Source organism: Jatropha curcas, chromosome 3 (genome assembly GCF_041381405.1).
Source record: "Jatropha curcas cultivar XTBG-Jc1 chromosome 3, XTBG_Jcur_1.0, whole genome shotgun sequence".
Classification (NCBI taxonomy): Eukaryota; Viridiplantae; Streptophyta; class Magnoliopsida; order Malpighiales; family Euphorbiaceae; genus Jatropha; species Jatropha curcas.
The window spans coordinates 887,606-905,409 of record NC_143153.1 but is presented as its reverse complement, the minus strand read 5'-3'; the positions used below and the strand labels follow the sequence as shown (position 1 = coordinate 905,409).

General features: G+C 30.5%; 1 protein-coding gene, 1 non-coding gene and 1 pseudogene across 3 annotated transcripts; 1 reads left to right on the top strand and 2 right to left on the bottom strand.

The window, feature by feature from the left end:
- Window positions 1-446: 446 nt before the first annotated feature.
- TRNAL-UAA (transfer RNA leucine (anticodon UAA)) lies at window positions 447-529 on the bottom strand. Its single transcript has one exon. It is a non-coding gene; the product is annotated as a tRNA-Leu (tRNA).
- Window positions 530-10,477: 9,948 nt separating this feature from the next.
- On the top strand, window positions 10,478-15,190 carry LOC105644789 (U-box domain-containing protein 6). The gene is made up of 6 exons (XM_012230264.4): window positions 10,478-10,727; window positions 11,443-11,537; window positions 11,917-12,102; window positions 12,218-12,325; window positions 12,734-13,908; window positions 14,142-15,190. Exons 2-6 carry the CDS (start codon window positions 11,478-11,480, stop codon window positions 14,932-14,934), a joined length of 2,322 nt encoding a protein of 773 aa, XP_012085654.1. The 5' UTR covers window positions 10,478-10,727; window positions 11,443-11,477; the 3' UTR covers window positions 14,935-15,190.
- A 74-nt stretch (window positions 15,191-15,264) lies between these two features.
- Window positions 15,265-17,019, bottom strand: LOC105645002 (AAA-ATPase At3g50940-like; annotated as a pseudogene). Its single transcript, XR_016320107.1, has 2 exons — window positions 16,020-17,019; window positions 15,265-15,837 (listed from the first exon to the last, which is right to left on the bottom strand). The product of XR_016320107.1 is annotated as an AAA-ATPase At3g50940-like (transcript).
- Between the last annotated feature and the right edge of the window lie 785 nt (window positions 17,020-17,804).

The window sequence follows — 17,804 nt, the reverse complement described above, 5'->3', positions numbered from 1 at the left end:
CTCGTTTCATCTGTGCTCCAACTTCAAAAATTTACCCTTTATTCCCGAACAAGTAATTCTGTGAATAAGGTGTAAATTGATTGGTCTTCTGTACTCTAAATTATGTTAATATCATTTTCACCTATTGTTCAAAAGGAAAGGTTTTATTGTTTATTCCATACTATTTGGTTTTCAATGAATAAAAAAATAAATTCAAGTAAATCTGTGATTCTCCAAAGAAACTAAAAAAATAGAATACTTAAAATTTGATTAAAGTGAAATTGATGCTAAATTGTGATTTAATTCAATCTAAATGTCTATTTTGCAAAATAAATCTTGTTTTCTAAAAGCAAATATACATTGTGTCAATCAGGCCTAATGCGCCCAATGGGCATCGATACAGATTACCGGCCTTCGACAGAGCCCATTTAAAAATGCCAAATAAATAAAATAAATGAAGATCATAATGCTGGCTATGGGGTTCGAACCCATGCGCACTTATGTGCAGAAGATCTTAAGTCTTCCCCCTTAACCTCTCGGGCAAACCAGCAAGTGATGAGCTAAGGCTACTTAATCTTATATAAATAACTGTTCCAACAAAAATTGGGCCTTTAAAATCGAACAACGGCATGCAGTCTTTAATTATTGAAGAGACACCCATATAGTTTTCATGCAAAGAACATGGCCAGACAAAATCTTACAAACATTACTTCCATTTCCCCAACTCAACCACTTGCTCTTGCTCTGAGTTCTCAATAATGACTCTCCAATTCAATGTATATTTCATTTTGAAAATTCAATACCAAAAATTTGAACAACTAACTAATGGTTAAATCCATATATATTGACAATTTGTTCATAATTTGTGAATTTGATCTTTTAAAAATTAAATATTTCTAAATTTAAATATTCATAAACGAATCTATTTAAAATTATAAAATTTATATAATGTGTAAGTTTTCCATTCATGATCATCGGAGAATGCGCTGATATTTAAAATCCTACATTTATTGTGAAAATTATGTGTATAGAGATTATAAAAATTAAAATATATTTACAAAATTGTCATAATTTTATAAAAGAGTTTGTTATCTTATCTCTAACCTCTGCGTATTTTCTATTTAATCAATTAAAAAAAAAAACGATGTGACAAGAAGAATCTGATTTTCCCCATCATTTCAAATGGAAAAGTACTCATAAAAAGTTAAAACCTTTCAAATTCCAATTTTTCTAATTCATTTTTCTACGAGATTCCCCCAAATGGTAAAATAAAATTCCAAGAAAGTGGCTTTTTCACTCCAAATGAAAAGTTAAAGCCGCAAAAGGAATAATTTTTGGGGAAAAAAAAAAAAAGAAATAGCACTTGAAAAAACAGATTGGCTAACATTTATTTTGAAATTGAAATAGATTAAAGTGGTCAATGGCAGGACAGAATAAGTAGGGCTCACATCTAATGATGTTGTACTCCAAATGCATAAATGTGATGATTTGATTTTGCCTATGGTCTAATATTGACATAAGTACCATGTACCAAAACTATATTAATAGCATTTAGGAGTTATTGATGACAATCTTAAAATATTTAAAATTAAATATCTTAACCTCTGTCTAATGATAAAGATGATCAAATTACAATTTTTTTTTTTAATTTATAAAATTTTTAGTCAAAGGTATTGATGATTTATTATTGAATTAATTTATGCCACAAGCATCATTATGGCATGCTAAACTTTACCTATGTATTACCTCATCTTTGTTACATCAAAGAAAAATTAGGTTCTAACATGACATTTTCACTATTGTTGAATGATTTATTCATTCCATTTTGCATAAATTAGTGGGTCTAACGAGGATGTACTGTATCGATAAATAGACGAATTTTATTTAGATTTAAAAATCTAAAACGATCATCAGTGGAAGGTATTTAAATAAATATCATCCTTAATCTAAAAAGGAATTTATATTTCTAGTCGGAGGACGGATGATGTGTAACTAAAAATACTACTTTAATAATAATAATATCTAAGATTTGTATTTTAATAATAGTATGAGGTACTAAAATATATAAATTGTCCAACTTGACCCACCCCACCATGCCCCAAACCCACCTACCACCATTTCTATTCTTGGTCCAAATACTAAAACAAGGAATTCTTGTTCTTCTATGAGTATTGAGTAGTTAATTTTAATAAAGTTCGTGACTTAAAAAAATATTTTGAAATGAATGACTAGACTTCATTAAATTACATTAGAAGATAGATTTATATATATATATATATATATATATATATATACATTTAACTTTAATGGTGATGAATTCCAAGAGAATAAGTTAAATGAGTGGTTATCAACATAGAAGAGCCAAATACCACGAGTAATTGACTTATAATTGTCAAATTCTAATAAATGGAAGGGTGAATTTCATTCCAAAATTATTACTAATTCCGTTCTACTTTAACAGCAACATTTGATCTTTTCACAAGAATTAAGAAAATGGTTGAAATATATTGATTTTTTAAAAATATATAGTAGAATGTCTAAATTGTCATTCTTAAAATTAAAAGCTCGCCCATCTAATTTTACCACAAAATGCCTAATAAATATAGATAAAATTTAAAAAAATTATATACTCTCAAAATCTTAAATGAACACTTAAATTAAACAAAGTAAAATATCCATTTATTGCTATTCAAAGTGGAACGAATGAAGTATAATCTATCTAGTAATTTCTTGAAAGTTAATAAAAAGAAGTAAATTAAGATATTTTTTTATTCATTTCGAAATTCAATTGGTCAAATTCGAGACTCCTCGCATTTTATATAATTAAAAAAATTAATTAAATCACGCTTGATTGATCGATAATTGAGATGTTTGTATCATCTAAAATTCAATAAATCTCACATGTTGCATTTGGATTTAGGAATTTAAAACGTGAGATGTAAATGATGTACTCATTAATCCTACAAGATTTTCCAAAACGACAATCATTGTTGTGAAGCAACAAAAAAATAATAACAACTAAAGTACCTAATTCCACGTTTCAAATGGTGACTTCTTGCACTAGCCACCTTCGTTAAAGCCAATTATAGTACCCATCAAATAATGTTAGAAAGCATCATTCTAAAACATAATCCCACTTTTCAAACACTCTTTTGTCTCGGATTGGAATGATTATAATTCATTAATTAAACAATACTAACATAATGTTTCAAGAAAAAAAAAATTAGTTTAGTGTTAACGGAATTTTTTTTTTTAATTTTTTCATTTCCAAATTTATAGTTATCCCTCTTTATAACTAGCGTTACAAATAACAAATCTTTTTATGATTAATAAAGTTACGAGTAATCGCACAAAAGATTGGATTAATGACGAGAATTTTCATATATGAATATTTTATTTATAATATTAAGTCTTTAGTCATCGTTATCATTTTATTAATTAACAACAATTAAAAAAAACTCTCAAAACTTTAATTTTGATATTGTCATTAATTGGTAATTACAAAAATCAATTTTAAATTAATATTCATGACAATAATATTTTCCCCTTGTGGCAAAACAAAACCAATAATTGGGTCAACGGTTGGTTTGTGTCAATCCTATATCCTCCTTAGTCCTCATGTTATGGAAGAATGGATCATATGTAAGAATTTGGAAGATACCTTTAAGCTTTAGACCCCAAAACTCTTGATTTTGACCTAAAAAGAAAAAAAGAAGTGTCTTTGTTTCTTGTGCTTCCTAAAACCAAGACCACCACCATTTTAGCTTTCGGTCTTGGTGGTCCTACAATTTGAAAATTTTTGGAAATAATTATTATTTTTTTTAATTTGTTAAATTCAATATAAATCAAGTGTAAACTCACCCAACCACCTTCATAATTTTGTTATCAAATATCAACTAACATGCATGATTCTATTAATTTGAAGCTTACATTAGAGAATCTTACACAAACATGCATGTTCTAACATATGTAGTTTGTGTCTTAAGACTATAAATTATTATTTTCATGTCAACATTGTTAGTTCAAATGTTGGACAGTTGGTAAGAATGCAAGCAAGTCATTAATGTTATGCAAGGCCACCACTTGAACCCATTGATCATGTGGGTGGATAACCATAGGAGCTACAATAATTTCAAAGATTAACAATATTAAAAAAAAAATAGAAAATGGATTTTACTCTCCTTATTCTTTATTAATTATTTTATATTCATGCAATTTCTTTAATCATAAAAATATTCGATCTAGCTATTTTTGATAATTTGGTCTTTATAAGTTTAAGATTATACTTGTCTAGACCGAGTCTGTGGCTCCACCAATAAAATAAAAGAATTTTTAAAATTATTTTTACTTTTTTTTTTTTTCAATGTCTAGTTAGTGATATCATTGTTTGAACAAAAGTTTATATTCTTATTAATTTGGTTCATGAGTAAACATCATGATTTCGATATAAATAAGTCAATTTTGTAAATTTGTATGGATGAAAAAGGGAACCATTCTTTAATGTTTGAATCCCAGTTTAAGAGTATTTAATCTCGATTGTAATAGAAATAGATAGACAAAAATTGTATTTACATTATAGAATTGAGAGATTGTAACGTGTCTTGTGAAGCTTTTAATATAAGTATTATAGAATTTGCAAGTTATCATTATTATTGTCTGAACAATAGATAAAGAAATAACTACCGAGCGAGAAACTCAGATCTTAAATGTATAATAAGTATTAATCTTTGACCGAGCGTTACACTTCTTGAAATGATTAATGCTTCGTGAATTCTTAATAATTAGTCCAACAAGAGAAGTAAGGCTGCCAAATATAAAGTTATGAACGGCAAAAACTGAAAAGGTAAAAGTATTTTTCGGTGAAGTGAAAGCAACGAAAGTAACTACCAAAAAAGGAAAAATGGATAGTCCCAATCTGAAATCTCAATCTATAAAAGGGTATAGTTGAAATCATATGTATCTTGCATGGGAGGTAAAGATTGTGCTTATTGATTTGTTAGTGGCCATTGAGATGCCAGTCTTCGCAGGTAAGTCGAACCCCATTTATGACAACATTACATGTCCCATGTGACTCTTTGAATCTATATAACATGAAACTGTTTCAGACATCTTTTCAAGCTTCTTTCTTAATCAATCTTAGATAATGAAATTGTCTTAATTAAGAGATTACTTATATTTAGTCAATTAATTTGAATGTGGGTTGAACCCATTTCTTTAAGAGTGATGCCACGTTGTAACTATTAACTATATATGATATTTTATCTCTCTTTTTGAACAAATGAAATATTATTATTTATTCTATATTAAAAAGTAAAGATTTTATTTATAAGGAGTAGCGCGTAATGGTAAGACACGTTTAACAGGGTTGGAGCTAGACTTCAAAATTGAAGAAGGTCAAAATAAATTTTTCAAAAGTTAGGGGACCAAAATGAAGAATCATAATGGTAATTACGATTCGATATTTAATGGATAGAAATATTTTTTTCTTCGTAAGTTTGCATACATTTATTTATTTGAAGTGCACCCATTTTGCCAAAGGATGTCACTTACACCTTCTTGCATATAATTTAATGGGTTAGATCACAGTCTCATGAAAAGAAAGGAACAAACATGTTTTTAGTTCATCTTGAAGAATTAAGATAAGCAATTTGTCCTTAACTTTTTAGGCCACTTAAGTAGGACATTAGTCAGATCCAACCCATATCAAGGTGCGGCTAAAGCACCTTACAAAACTTTTATTTGAATTTTTAATTAAGATTAAGTTGGTGTTAAACTAATTTTATCTTGCAATAAGACGATATCACGAATTAATTTATGCATAACACGTTAAATTAAAATAAATTCAGGTCTTTCTAGTCAGTCTTCTCATCTATACAAGGAGCGAGACCTTTCAATGGCAATTGATAAAAATTTTCACTAATTTGTTAAGTAACCCATAATGTTTGATAAGAATAAAAAAAGAAGTCTCTTGAGTAGATTTACATAGCTCTGATAAATTTTTTAAAAGTTTAATGAAAAATTTAAGGTTTTGATACTTAACTATTTTAAGATATAATATTTCAAAAATTAAAAGTGCAATTAGATTTGAAATTTTAAGATAAAAATGTAATTTAATTTAAATTTTAATAGTAAATACTAAGGTGAAAAGAAATTTAATTTAATTTCATAATTAAGGATTGAAGTGTTGAGTAATTATTAAATTTTAGGAACTAAATTAAATTTCTAATTCTGAAATAATCACCACAAAATATGATATATATATTTACAATTCACTGTGAAGCTCAATAGGCCAAAATAACAATTTGAGCTGCATAACACAGATAACATTTCTATTAACTCATTAAATTGATAAAAAATTATAGTCGAGAGGACTATTTAATATTTTATTAATAATATAACATTTTTATGACTTTACTTGCTATAACTTTTTTCTATCACTATTATTAAATTCATTTTTTCAATTTATTGAATTTAACCCTACGATGAGTTAGAAAGCAAAAATCATTTATCAACATGACTTTTCTTTATTTCATTTTTTTCTTCTTAAAAAATATATATATATATCCACAAAAGCTTTATCAGCAATTGGTCAAATTCAACCTTTTACGCCCATTTCTATGTTTTCTACCCATGATAATGTTTCGAATCGGTCCCTGTCGAAATTGGGATGGATGGATGGCCTAAAATTTGAAGCAAGTGGACACTAAAATACAGGTCAAACTTAAAACTAGGATAAGGTCAAGATGTGCCGCAACCGTCCACTAATTGCAAATTTTGGATTCTAACTCATCACAAACACACATAAAAAAACTATATTATTTCAATAGATCCAAAATAATAATTTATACCATTATGTTTAAAGATCTTTTAATTTAGTGTAGTCCACATATTATAATAATTGATGTAGAGAATAAGAATTTTTAGATTTAAATTTTTTTTATCATAAAAATTATCATTTCGCCTATAAATATTATTCAATAAAAAGATTAATTCTGATTCTGTAACTTTCATTGTTGTTTTGATCTTTTTGGACATATATTAATACAAAAATTTTTTTGTAAATGGTATTTTTTTTCTTTTTTTTTTTAACATTTTCAAATTATTTATATTAATTTTTGCATTATTTTTTATTAAAAAATAAATTTAATAGTAAAATTACACCAAAGTTTTCTTGATTGTTGTTTCAAAATCAAATTGTACTATTACAATGAGATGGAGGAGGAGAAATATTATTGGGCAAAGAGAACATCAATAAATACATGCCACGTGTAATATTATATGGAATTAATATTGGAACGTACCTCTATGTACTGCAGGCAGCCAGGCACTACTATGCTTGTGGCTTAGATTAAAATAACGATTTGAACTAACAATCTCCAAGCTGGTTGTCGGAGCTTTGAATTCACGCTCGACTACTAAGTTTAAACTAGAAATGCATTTTATTTTACAAGCATATCCGTAATTAATATAGTTAAACGATAATTTTTTATTATTTTATTATTTATATATTTTTTAAAAGATTTAAATTAAAAATTTCATTAAGAAAAAATTTCATAAGATATGAGATAAAGTTTAATATATTTTTATAAAAATATAATAATAAACTACTTATAGAAATAATAAAAAAAATATGATATTGATTTTAAAGTATTTGATTGAGTTGACAGAACATAATATTTATGTCATAGATGATCGCTTGCTCTATTTGATATAATTCATTTATGGTTTCATTTTATTTTTTAAAATTTTTATTTTATTTGGTATGCATTTTTTTATTAAAAAAGTCATCATTTGTCATTGATATTAGTTGACCGATTACAACTTTGACATTGTACCATGTTGAACTTTATAAATAACTTATCATCAATTTAAACTTATAAATTTTAGTAACTTTGTAATCGCTTCCACATTTTTAATAATATTTAATTTAATATTGACATAATTATTAAGTTCAATATTTTATTATTGACATAATATTGAAATAATAATATTTTGTTTTATATAAAATTATTATTTCTAAATAAAAAAATGTGAATAATATAAATATGAATTTATTTTTTTCCTTCCTTACAACCAAACATAAATGTGAATAATAAATATAGAAAATAAGTTGATAAATTTTTGAAGAATTTTTTTCATTCATAACGTCTCGGATCGAACCGATCAAGCGGTACAGAGAGCGTATACGTGGCACCACAGCAAGCAAAGATAAAGAATAACAAGCTATATCGTCCAAACTTTTGTGGTATGAGCGACATGTGTATTTTCTGTCACGTGTCGTATTTAATGGTAAGATATTTATTTTTCACCGTTGATAGAGGAGACAAGACAAATAACTCAAAGATTCCGGCGATTATGGATCTGAGGTAAAGAGTAATTATTAGAGTTAATATCTATGGTTAAAAACATTACCACGTGGATTATGATGGGACCCAGACTAATACTACTATAATCAAACAGAATAGGGGATTCCTGTCTCCGTACTCCTCAATGGGGACATCTGCTGCCACTCAAGTCAAATTTTTTATTTATTTACCAAAATGCCATTCGAATATTCTCTCTTTATCTCATTTTTAAAAAAAAATATAATAATAACTTCAAAGATATTTGAAAATTATTCTTCCAAATTATCAAGTCAAATTTTTTATTCATTTACCAAAATGCCATCCGAATATTCTCTCTTTATCTCATTTAAAAATATATATATATATAATAATAACTTCAAAGATATTTGATATTATTCTTCCAAATTATCAAGTCAAATTTTTTATTTATTTACCAAAATGCCATCCGAATATTCTCTCTTTATCTCATTTAAGAAAAATATAATAATAACTTCAAAGATATTTGATATTATTCTTCCAAATTGTTAATTGTAGTGTGAATTCTTTGTTGTATGCTCTAATCAACTTGTTACATATATTAAGAAGTTATTATTCATTCAATAAATGTTATTTAAAGAGAAAAAAAAATATTTATGTAGTAATTAATTAATTGTGACCTAATTAATTTTTTATTATCTACATAGATTTTTATATCTATCTAGCTCCACATATATATGTGTGTGTATATATATAGAAAGATTACAATATAAAGTTATAAATTTATATCTATTAATTTTTTATAATTTTTAAGATTATAAATTTCTATTAAATATTTTAAAAAATAATAATTAGTAATTTTTATATTTTTATTAAAATAAAAATAATATATTCATTTTTAAAATTTTCTTTAACAAATATATATTATACGACATAATATATAAAACAATTATATTTTTTAAAGATCATTTTACATTTAATAAAGTAAATCAGTATCAACCAATAATCACTTGCTATCAACCATTAGTTGCCAATCAATTAACCAAACACACTTATTATCGACCACAGTTAGGCAGTGTAAGCTAAAATAACTTTAATCATCTTATCATTTTACTGTTTTGTAGATCATTGCAATATGGGCAATATATCTTTAATGCTTATAATTTTATAAGTTGAAATGTTAAATATGTTAAAGTAAAATGTAAGGACATTATAAGATTACAATACAAAGTTCAGCGATGAATTTTTATAATTAGTTGTCTTATAAATGATGATTACAATTATGTGTAGCCAAAGACTTTCTCTTTCTTTTTATTTTTTTTTTTCTAATGTTTGAAAAAAAGATTGTAGATTTATGAGAATTGGATTTTGACCAATGAAACTTCCATGTATTAATGAAAATCGTGAAAACAAGACAATTCTTAGAGGGTTTGAATCTCATTTTTAAAGACTTGCATGATCTTTATTCCTACTTTTAGTTTTCAATATTGAAATGTTTTCACCTCTAAATAAAGAATTTTTAGAAATTCACCTCTAAATTTCTAAACTTTTCAATTTTATCCTTTAAAATAGAGTTTTTTTTTTTTTTTTTAATTTAAACCCTCCTAACTTTTGAAAAAAGAAAAGAAAAAAAAAAAAAAACGCACCTGTTATGGTCAATCCTGGCTCGGGCCACTGGTTTCACCTACTAGTATAGCTATGGCATTAAATGGCTAAAGACTTGGGGCTTTAATTACAAACTCCATGCAAAAACATCTTAATGCATTCAATTCAACTATGAAAAAGAAGATTAAGTGCCGTAGGGTAGAAAGTCCAAGGCAATGGTCTTCATGGCAAATTGTGGGCTTAAATCACTCACTCAAAAACGAAAGTACATGCACTCTTCCACCACAGAGATGAGGGACACAAACCCACATTAAATTTTCATATGACAAAGGATAATATTGTAATTTAATGCATTTATGACATATCTGCTAACCGACAAACAAGGAGGTCGGCAACTGTCGGCCGGTGAACCGGGGAGCCAGAATAAGCGGCGAAATTTCCAAAATCCCCCACACATAATTCAAAACCATTTATTCATATTTATATTTTTATCCCCAATACTAAACTATTTACCTCCAATTAAATCCCTCCAATAGTTATTTTATTTCCTCTTTTTAAATGCTATATTTCACCCCCCAAAATATTCCCCCATTTCTTGCTATTTTTTTCTTTTTCTCTCTTCTTGTTCTCATTCTCTCTCTAGAAATCGGCGACAAATTCGCAATCTTGACAGAGAATCGATTATTGGGTACTTGAAGAATATAACCTGGAATGAGATGGGATTGTGTAGATCATCGAAACCCTACTAATTCTTTGTTTGATTATTTAGTGTTTTGCCAATGCTATTGTATGAAGCCTCCCTGGCCATCTCCGATTCTATAGGTAGGTTTTTTTGTGTTCTCCTTTTGAGCAAAAACCCTTAGCTTTTTTTAGTGGGTTTTGTTAGTTTGTTATTTGGGTATAAATAATGGGAGGGTGTTCTGATTTTATTTTTGGTTCTTTAGGAAATTCTTGTTTTTGAAACCGAATTTATGTGGTATTCTTTGCGGTTGTTGTTGTTACAGTTATAGGGGCTTATTTAGGTTTTTCTTTCTTTCTTTCTTTTTTTTTTTCAATTTTAGTTGGTTATAGAGTATCTAGTGGTGAGGGTATTTTTCTGGGTGGCTTGTCTAGGTAAAAGATCTTAGCTTTGTCGGTCATTTTCGACGAGAAATATCCTTTTTGACGCTGATTTTTAGAATCTTTTAAGCTTATAGGTGTTTGATGAAATGTCTAAATCAGTTTCTATGTTCTGATTCTAATTCATTTATCCTTTTTTGTAAAAATTGTTCGTTGTTGGATATTCAGTTTTTCGGCGTTTGATAAAACGCCTTGGTCGAATGATGTTCTTAATAATCGAATTTGAATTTGGTGTCAGTTTCAATTCTTCGGATGATTAACTTGTTTTTTTGAATTCTTTGAATTTGACTGTTGTTTCTGATATTTCGCTAAACCTCTGTTAGCGTTTTCCAAGTTCTCGTATTTGGTTGACCTGGAAGAGGGGGGTTTGTTTTAGCTTCTAGCTGATTTAGTTTGATTCTTCTTTTATGTCTTTCAGTTATTATAGAATTGCAATTTAATTTTCTCCGGTGAATGTGGATTATGGAGGTTGCTGAGGTCGAAGAAAATTTACTTGGAGCAGGTGATGCCAAGGTATGAATTTCAATATTCGGATTTGCAACTCCCAACACGGCTTAGCTTATATTTTGGTTTCTTTAATTCTGTAGGCTATCATTCCTAACATAGAGAAATGTGATTTTACTATTTTTGATGGCTTTGGAATTTGCTTGATGTTTTGTGGGATTGAGCGTGTTGGTTAGAGAGATTGGTCAATTGGGTTGGGTTTGGTTGAGGCACATAAAGATTTATTGCTTACTTGTGGTTTGTCTTTTTGATATGACTATATTCTCAACTGTTTTTGGCTTGTGATGCTTATTCAAATTTTCGATGATTGTATATGCATAAATGGATTATGACTTCTCCAGGCTTCATTAACAATGTAAATTGATGAAACATTGGTCATTTTGTCCAGCTGCATGGAGAAATGTGCAAGTCACTCTCTGCAATTTATTGTAAAATCTTGTCAATTTTCCCTTCTTTGGAAGCTGCACGACCTAGAAGCAGATCGGGCATTCAAGCATTATGCTCATTGCATATTGCACTTGAAAAAGCCAAGAATATTCTACAGCACTGCTCAGAATGCAGCAAGCTCTACTTGGTATGTTTTTATTTCTTCTGCTGCAGCCTGCAGTTTTTTGTGTCTATATATTTTGTTTTGTGATTTTATATTGTTGTTGGAATGTGTTGCTAATATAGCTGCATTTATACTATAGGCTATTACTGGGGATGCTATCCTTCTAAAATTTGAAAAGGCAAGATCTGCTCTTGTAGATAGTCTTAGGCGTGTTGAAGATATTGTCCCACAATCAATTGGATGCCAGGTAATTCATTTTTTCCCCCTCAAGATTGTTCAGTTATATTGCCCTAGGTGAATTTTGTATTAGTAACATACTGTTACTTATAACAGGGAAATAAGTCTTGAACATTTGATTTGCTGGCCTTTTTTTTTTGGCAAATCCTATAGTAATTATCCTTTTCTTTTGTTGCATATATTGCAAAGGTTTCTTATGTTCTTGGGTTTTGTCTATGCTGGTTGAAGGGTTTTTATTTTTTATTTTCATTTTCATTTAGTGCCCATTTCAGTCACATGTGCTTATGATAGTATATCTTGAAAATTTTGTTTAATTGACTACAATGTTTTCATTGCTTGATGGGGATACTTTGTGTCTGCTTGTTCTTAACCTATGCTATCACTTCTGTTGATCTCTTTTACAATCTAATCTTCTCAGATTTTGGAGATTGTCAGTGAATTGGAGGGTATTGTTTTCTCACTCGATCCATTAGAGAAGCAAGCGGGCAATGGAATAGTTTCATTACTTCAGCAGGGGAGAAAATTTGACAATTTTAATGACAATAATGAGCTTGAATCTTTTCATCAGGCAGCCACTAGACTTGGTATTACATCTTCCAGATCAGCTCTTACGGAGAGAAGGGCTCTTAAGAAACTTATAGATAGAGCTCGGGTGGAGGAAGACAAGCGAAAGGAATCGATTGTGGCTTATCTTTTACATCTGATGAGGAAATACTCCAAATTATTTAGAAGCGACCTTACAGATGATAATGATTCACAGGGTTCTGCTCCTTGTTCGCCCACTGTTAAGGGTTCTTTTGAAGATGCTGGTGATGGTCATGCCTTTGAGCGGCAGCTGTCGAAGCTTAGTTCTTTCAATTTCAAGTCAAACAATAGGAAATCTGGGCAGCTGGCTGTTCCCCCAGAAGAACTAAGATGCCCAATATCATTGCAGCTTATGTATGATCCAGTCATCATTGCTTCTGGACAAACTTATGAGAGGATCTGCATTGAGAAATGGTTCTGTGATGGGCATGATACCTGCCCAAAGACTCAACAGAAGCTCTCTCATCTATGTTTGACTCCTAATTATTGTGTCAAGGGTCTTGTTACCAGTTGGTGTGAACAGAATGGAGTTCCAGTCCCTGATGCTCCACCAGAGTCTCTTGACCTCAATTATTTTAGGCTGTCATTGTCTCAGTCTGAGTCCGCAAATTCAAGATCAGTGGACAGCATAAGCACTAGAAAAATGAAAGGGATCAAGGTCGTCCCTTTAGAGGAGAGTGGTACTATTGAGGAGGCTGAACAGCATGAAATGAAACTTTTGACTCTACAGCAGGAGCAGATACCGCAGGAAGAAGACCTTGAGCATGATACATTTCAGAATTTTATGAACATCTTGAATGATGAACGAGATTTGCAGAAAAAATGCAAAATAGTAGAAAAAATAAGGCTTTTGCTGAAAGATGATGAGGAGGCCAGGATTTGTATGGGGGCTAATGGGTTTGTTGAAGCATTGTTGCAATTTCTAGAGTCAGCTGTTCATGCAAGGAATGCAATGGCTCAGGAAATTGGAGCCATGGCTCTCTTTAACCTTGCTGTCAACAATAACAGGTTAGTGAAGCTTCTAAACATTAACTTAGCTTGTGGTGGTAGTAAGTAGTAATTATGGCGAGAATAATTGTGTTCAATTATGCGGTGGAGTATTTGTTATAATCCACTGTTGAAATAGCTTATAGACAACTTTAGGCGACATTGCTAAAAATAAAAGGAAATAGAAATATGAGATGTTGGCTGACTTGGAATTTCTGTATGACTGGATTCTTTTTTCTATTTTTTAATTTTAGAAACAAAGAAATGATGTTGGCTGCTGGTGTTATCCCATTGCTGGAGATGATGATCTCGAACTCTGATTTCCATGGATCAGCAACAGCCCTCTATTTGAACCTTTCCTGCCTTGAAGCAGCCAAGTCTATAATTGGCTCGAGCCATGCTGTTCCCTTTTTAGTCCAGATCCTTCAAGGTCAAGATGAACCTCAATGCAAGATGGATGCTCTCCATACCCTCTATAATCTCTCTTCTCAAGCCTCCAATATTCTGAACCTCCTTTCAGCTGGCATCATCGGTGGCCTTCAATCCCTTCTTGCGGCCTCAGGTGATTTTGCATGGACAGAAAAATCCATAGCAGTGTTGATAAATTTAGCAACAAATACATCAGGGAGAGATGAAATGGTTGCAGCCCCTGGTCTCATTAGCGCGTTAGCAACAATATTGGATACCGGTGAGCCTATAGAGCAGGAGCAAGCTGTTTCGTGCCTTTACATTTTGTGTAATGGGAGTGAAAACTGCAGTCAGATGGTCCTACAAGAAGGGGTCATACCTGCGTTAGTCTCTATTTCAGTGAATGGGACCACAAGAGGGAAAGAGAAGGCACAGAAACTTTTGATGCTCTTCCGCCAGCAACGGCAACGAGATCATCCTCAACCGCAGCCTGAGGTCCAGTTAAAGTTGGATGAAAATAGTTCCAAGCCCATCGCTAAGGAATCAAATCCATTATGTAAATCAGTCTCAAGAAGGAAGATGGGGAAGGCTTTAAGCTTTTTTTGGAAGAGCAAAAGTTACTCAGTTTACCAATGTTAAGAACGCTTGGTCTTGTAAATTTCTGTTGTATCTTCTATTTCTCTATCTTTTGTCCTGTTCCCGTGGGTATTATTTAATTTTGTCTTCGTAGAGAAGAAAATGTACAGGCCCTTGAAATCCATGGATTTCTTTTTCATTTTGGTTCTCCTTCGCTTTTCCTCTTCTGGGTAGGAAATACGTGTACCATTTATGCCATTGTAATTGAAGCATTAGTAGATTAATCTTAACGATGAAACAACTTCTGCCTTTGTCTTAACGTCAAATGACCATACATAGAGTAGAAGAAATTAATTACAAAATAGAGCTCGTTTACTAGTAAACAAGAATTTATTTTACTTACTAGTTTATATATGTTGAAAATGAAAAAATTTAATGCAACAGAGATGATAGGTTATGCGATGTGATTATATCAAACTCGCACAAGTCTCCGTTTCCCCCTTCTTGCCTTCTGCCTCTTATTTTTCTTGATTTTCTCTATTCCTTGCCTTTACTTTTCTTTCTCATTTTCGTCTTCATTCGCTTTATTTTCTTCAACTTGGGATTCTGATTCTTCATATTTCATTTCCTTCTTGCTTCGCAAAAATTCAACAACTCCTTCTAGAACGGCCTCAACATCATCACCTTTCATGAGCTCTTCTGCAACTTCAGCTGGGGTCACTTGCACTTCTTCCTTTATTAGTTGTTCTATAGACAATGATTCTTAATCTTGAGATAGTTGGAAGCAAGAATCTTAAAGCCACTAGCAGTGCAATAAGACATGTTTATTTGCATATCCATTCTGCCTGTTCTCAGTAATGCAGGATCTAGCTTGTCTTCGTAGTTGGTAGTGAATACAGTTATCCTCTCATCTCCACAGCTTGACCATAACCCATCAATGAAATTGAGCAATCCTGATAGTGTCAACTGCGACAACAAGAGGTAACATTAACTTCATTATCAAACTTGAAAACAGTTGCTGCTATATATATACATACACACACATATATGACTAACCAGTTCTGTTGTTCTTGCAGAGTGTTTGTGAAAGACTATAAATTATTCGTACAGTTTTTGTTTATCTAGAAAATAAGGAGCTATAAGCTCACCTGACTCTCGCCATTGTCATATCCACCATGTTGTCTATCCTGCAAATCGATGCTACAATCAATATCCTCAATTACAAGTTTTGATCGATTCGCAGTTGCAGTTAACAACCTTCTCAGGTCTGAATTTCCATGCAAACTTGTAAGTTCCAAATCGTAGATGTCAAATTTCAGGTAGTTAGCCATAGCTGCAATTAAGCTTGACTTCCCTGTCCCAGGAGGTCCATACAGTAAGTATCCACGTTTCTTTCCTACTCTTTTGTAGAAATCCTTTCGCTTAACAAATCTATCCAAGTCATCAACAAGTTCCTGCTTGAGTATTGGATCCATCGCTAATGTTTCAAAAGTTGATGGATGGTCAAGATTTATTGATCCCCAAGGACCTCCACTATAGTCTGCACTGTAAGTTCCAAGTGAATACAGCTTAACTACCTTATTTTCTTCTTTAATGGCTTTTGATCTTTCTAACACTTAAGGCAGGTAACTGTTCAGAACCTTCTCCTTGTGTTTCTTGTCCAAACTAAGCACAATTGATTTATGCTCCTATTTTTCTGTGGATTAGGAGTAACTTTCATAATCAACAACTGTGTTTTGTGTTTCAATGCAGATAAATTCCCATGCTATATGTATTCCTTCGAAGAAATCGACAATTTTCTGGCCTTTGTTGATAGTAACTGAGAGTTTCTTCTCTCGGGGAGCTTTGGAAACTTTGAGCTTATCTATAGATGAAGTGATTCTTGTGCTTAAGTAGACTTCTGCAGCTTGGTATTTCGTTAATGGCAAACCAATTATACTCATCAATTATAAGGGTTAACTGGGAAGCATTCTTGAAGAGGCCTCCAAGACTAGATAACAATTTTTCTTGCAGCTTTTGAGGTAGTAGGTGGCTAGTTATGGTCTGAACCTCATTGATGACTGTCCGAACAAGCATCGTCGAAGCAGCAATGGCTGTGTAGGTTGATAAAACTGATGATGTTGAAGGCATGTTGGGTATAGCAAACATTGTTTGATATGAAAGATTCAAGTACAAGTAGATAGATGGTTTTGGTTGGTGTGTTATAAGCAGAAATGGGTTTTTATAGAATAAACAGAAGGCTACAAAGAAGCTTCTTCTGAAGCCTTGAAAGTTGAAACAACCCAAATAATACTTCTTCTAACAAGTCTCTTGGAAGCATGACAAGGTCGGCATTGTTGACAAATCTCAAATGCAATCTTCTTGAGCAATTTTGTTAAAACTGATAAATTGAAATGTTAAAGTAAATTAAGTAGTTCATTAAATTTTGAGTTTTTTAATATTAAATGTGTGATTATTTTTATAAGTTAGTTCATTTGTTTCAAAATATAAGTCGCTTAAGTAAGCAACTAATTTTCTTAAACTATAATATAATCAAGTATAATTTTAACAAATTATTCTTTATCTCAAAACCAAGGTAACTTGTAAAAATAATTATTTTATCTGATATTAAGTAAGCATAATATTAGTAAAACATCATTTATTATTCCCTATAATATTCAAAACGAATCATATTTTTGGAATAAAATAACAATCTTAAAACGGCTTATATTTTGAGAAAAATGAAGTATATAAGCAAATGAAAGGTTAAAATTTATTGCTAATAGAGTATAATAACTTGAGCAATTCCATAATCTTGAAATTAAATTAATAAAAAAAATTTGAGAGATTGTAATCTAATTAGTAATTTCCATATAATCATGTGCGCTGGGGAGATTTGAATTGGAACATCAAAGTCTTTTTTTATCTATTGAAACTCTAGACTTTCTGTTGAC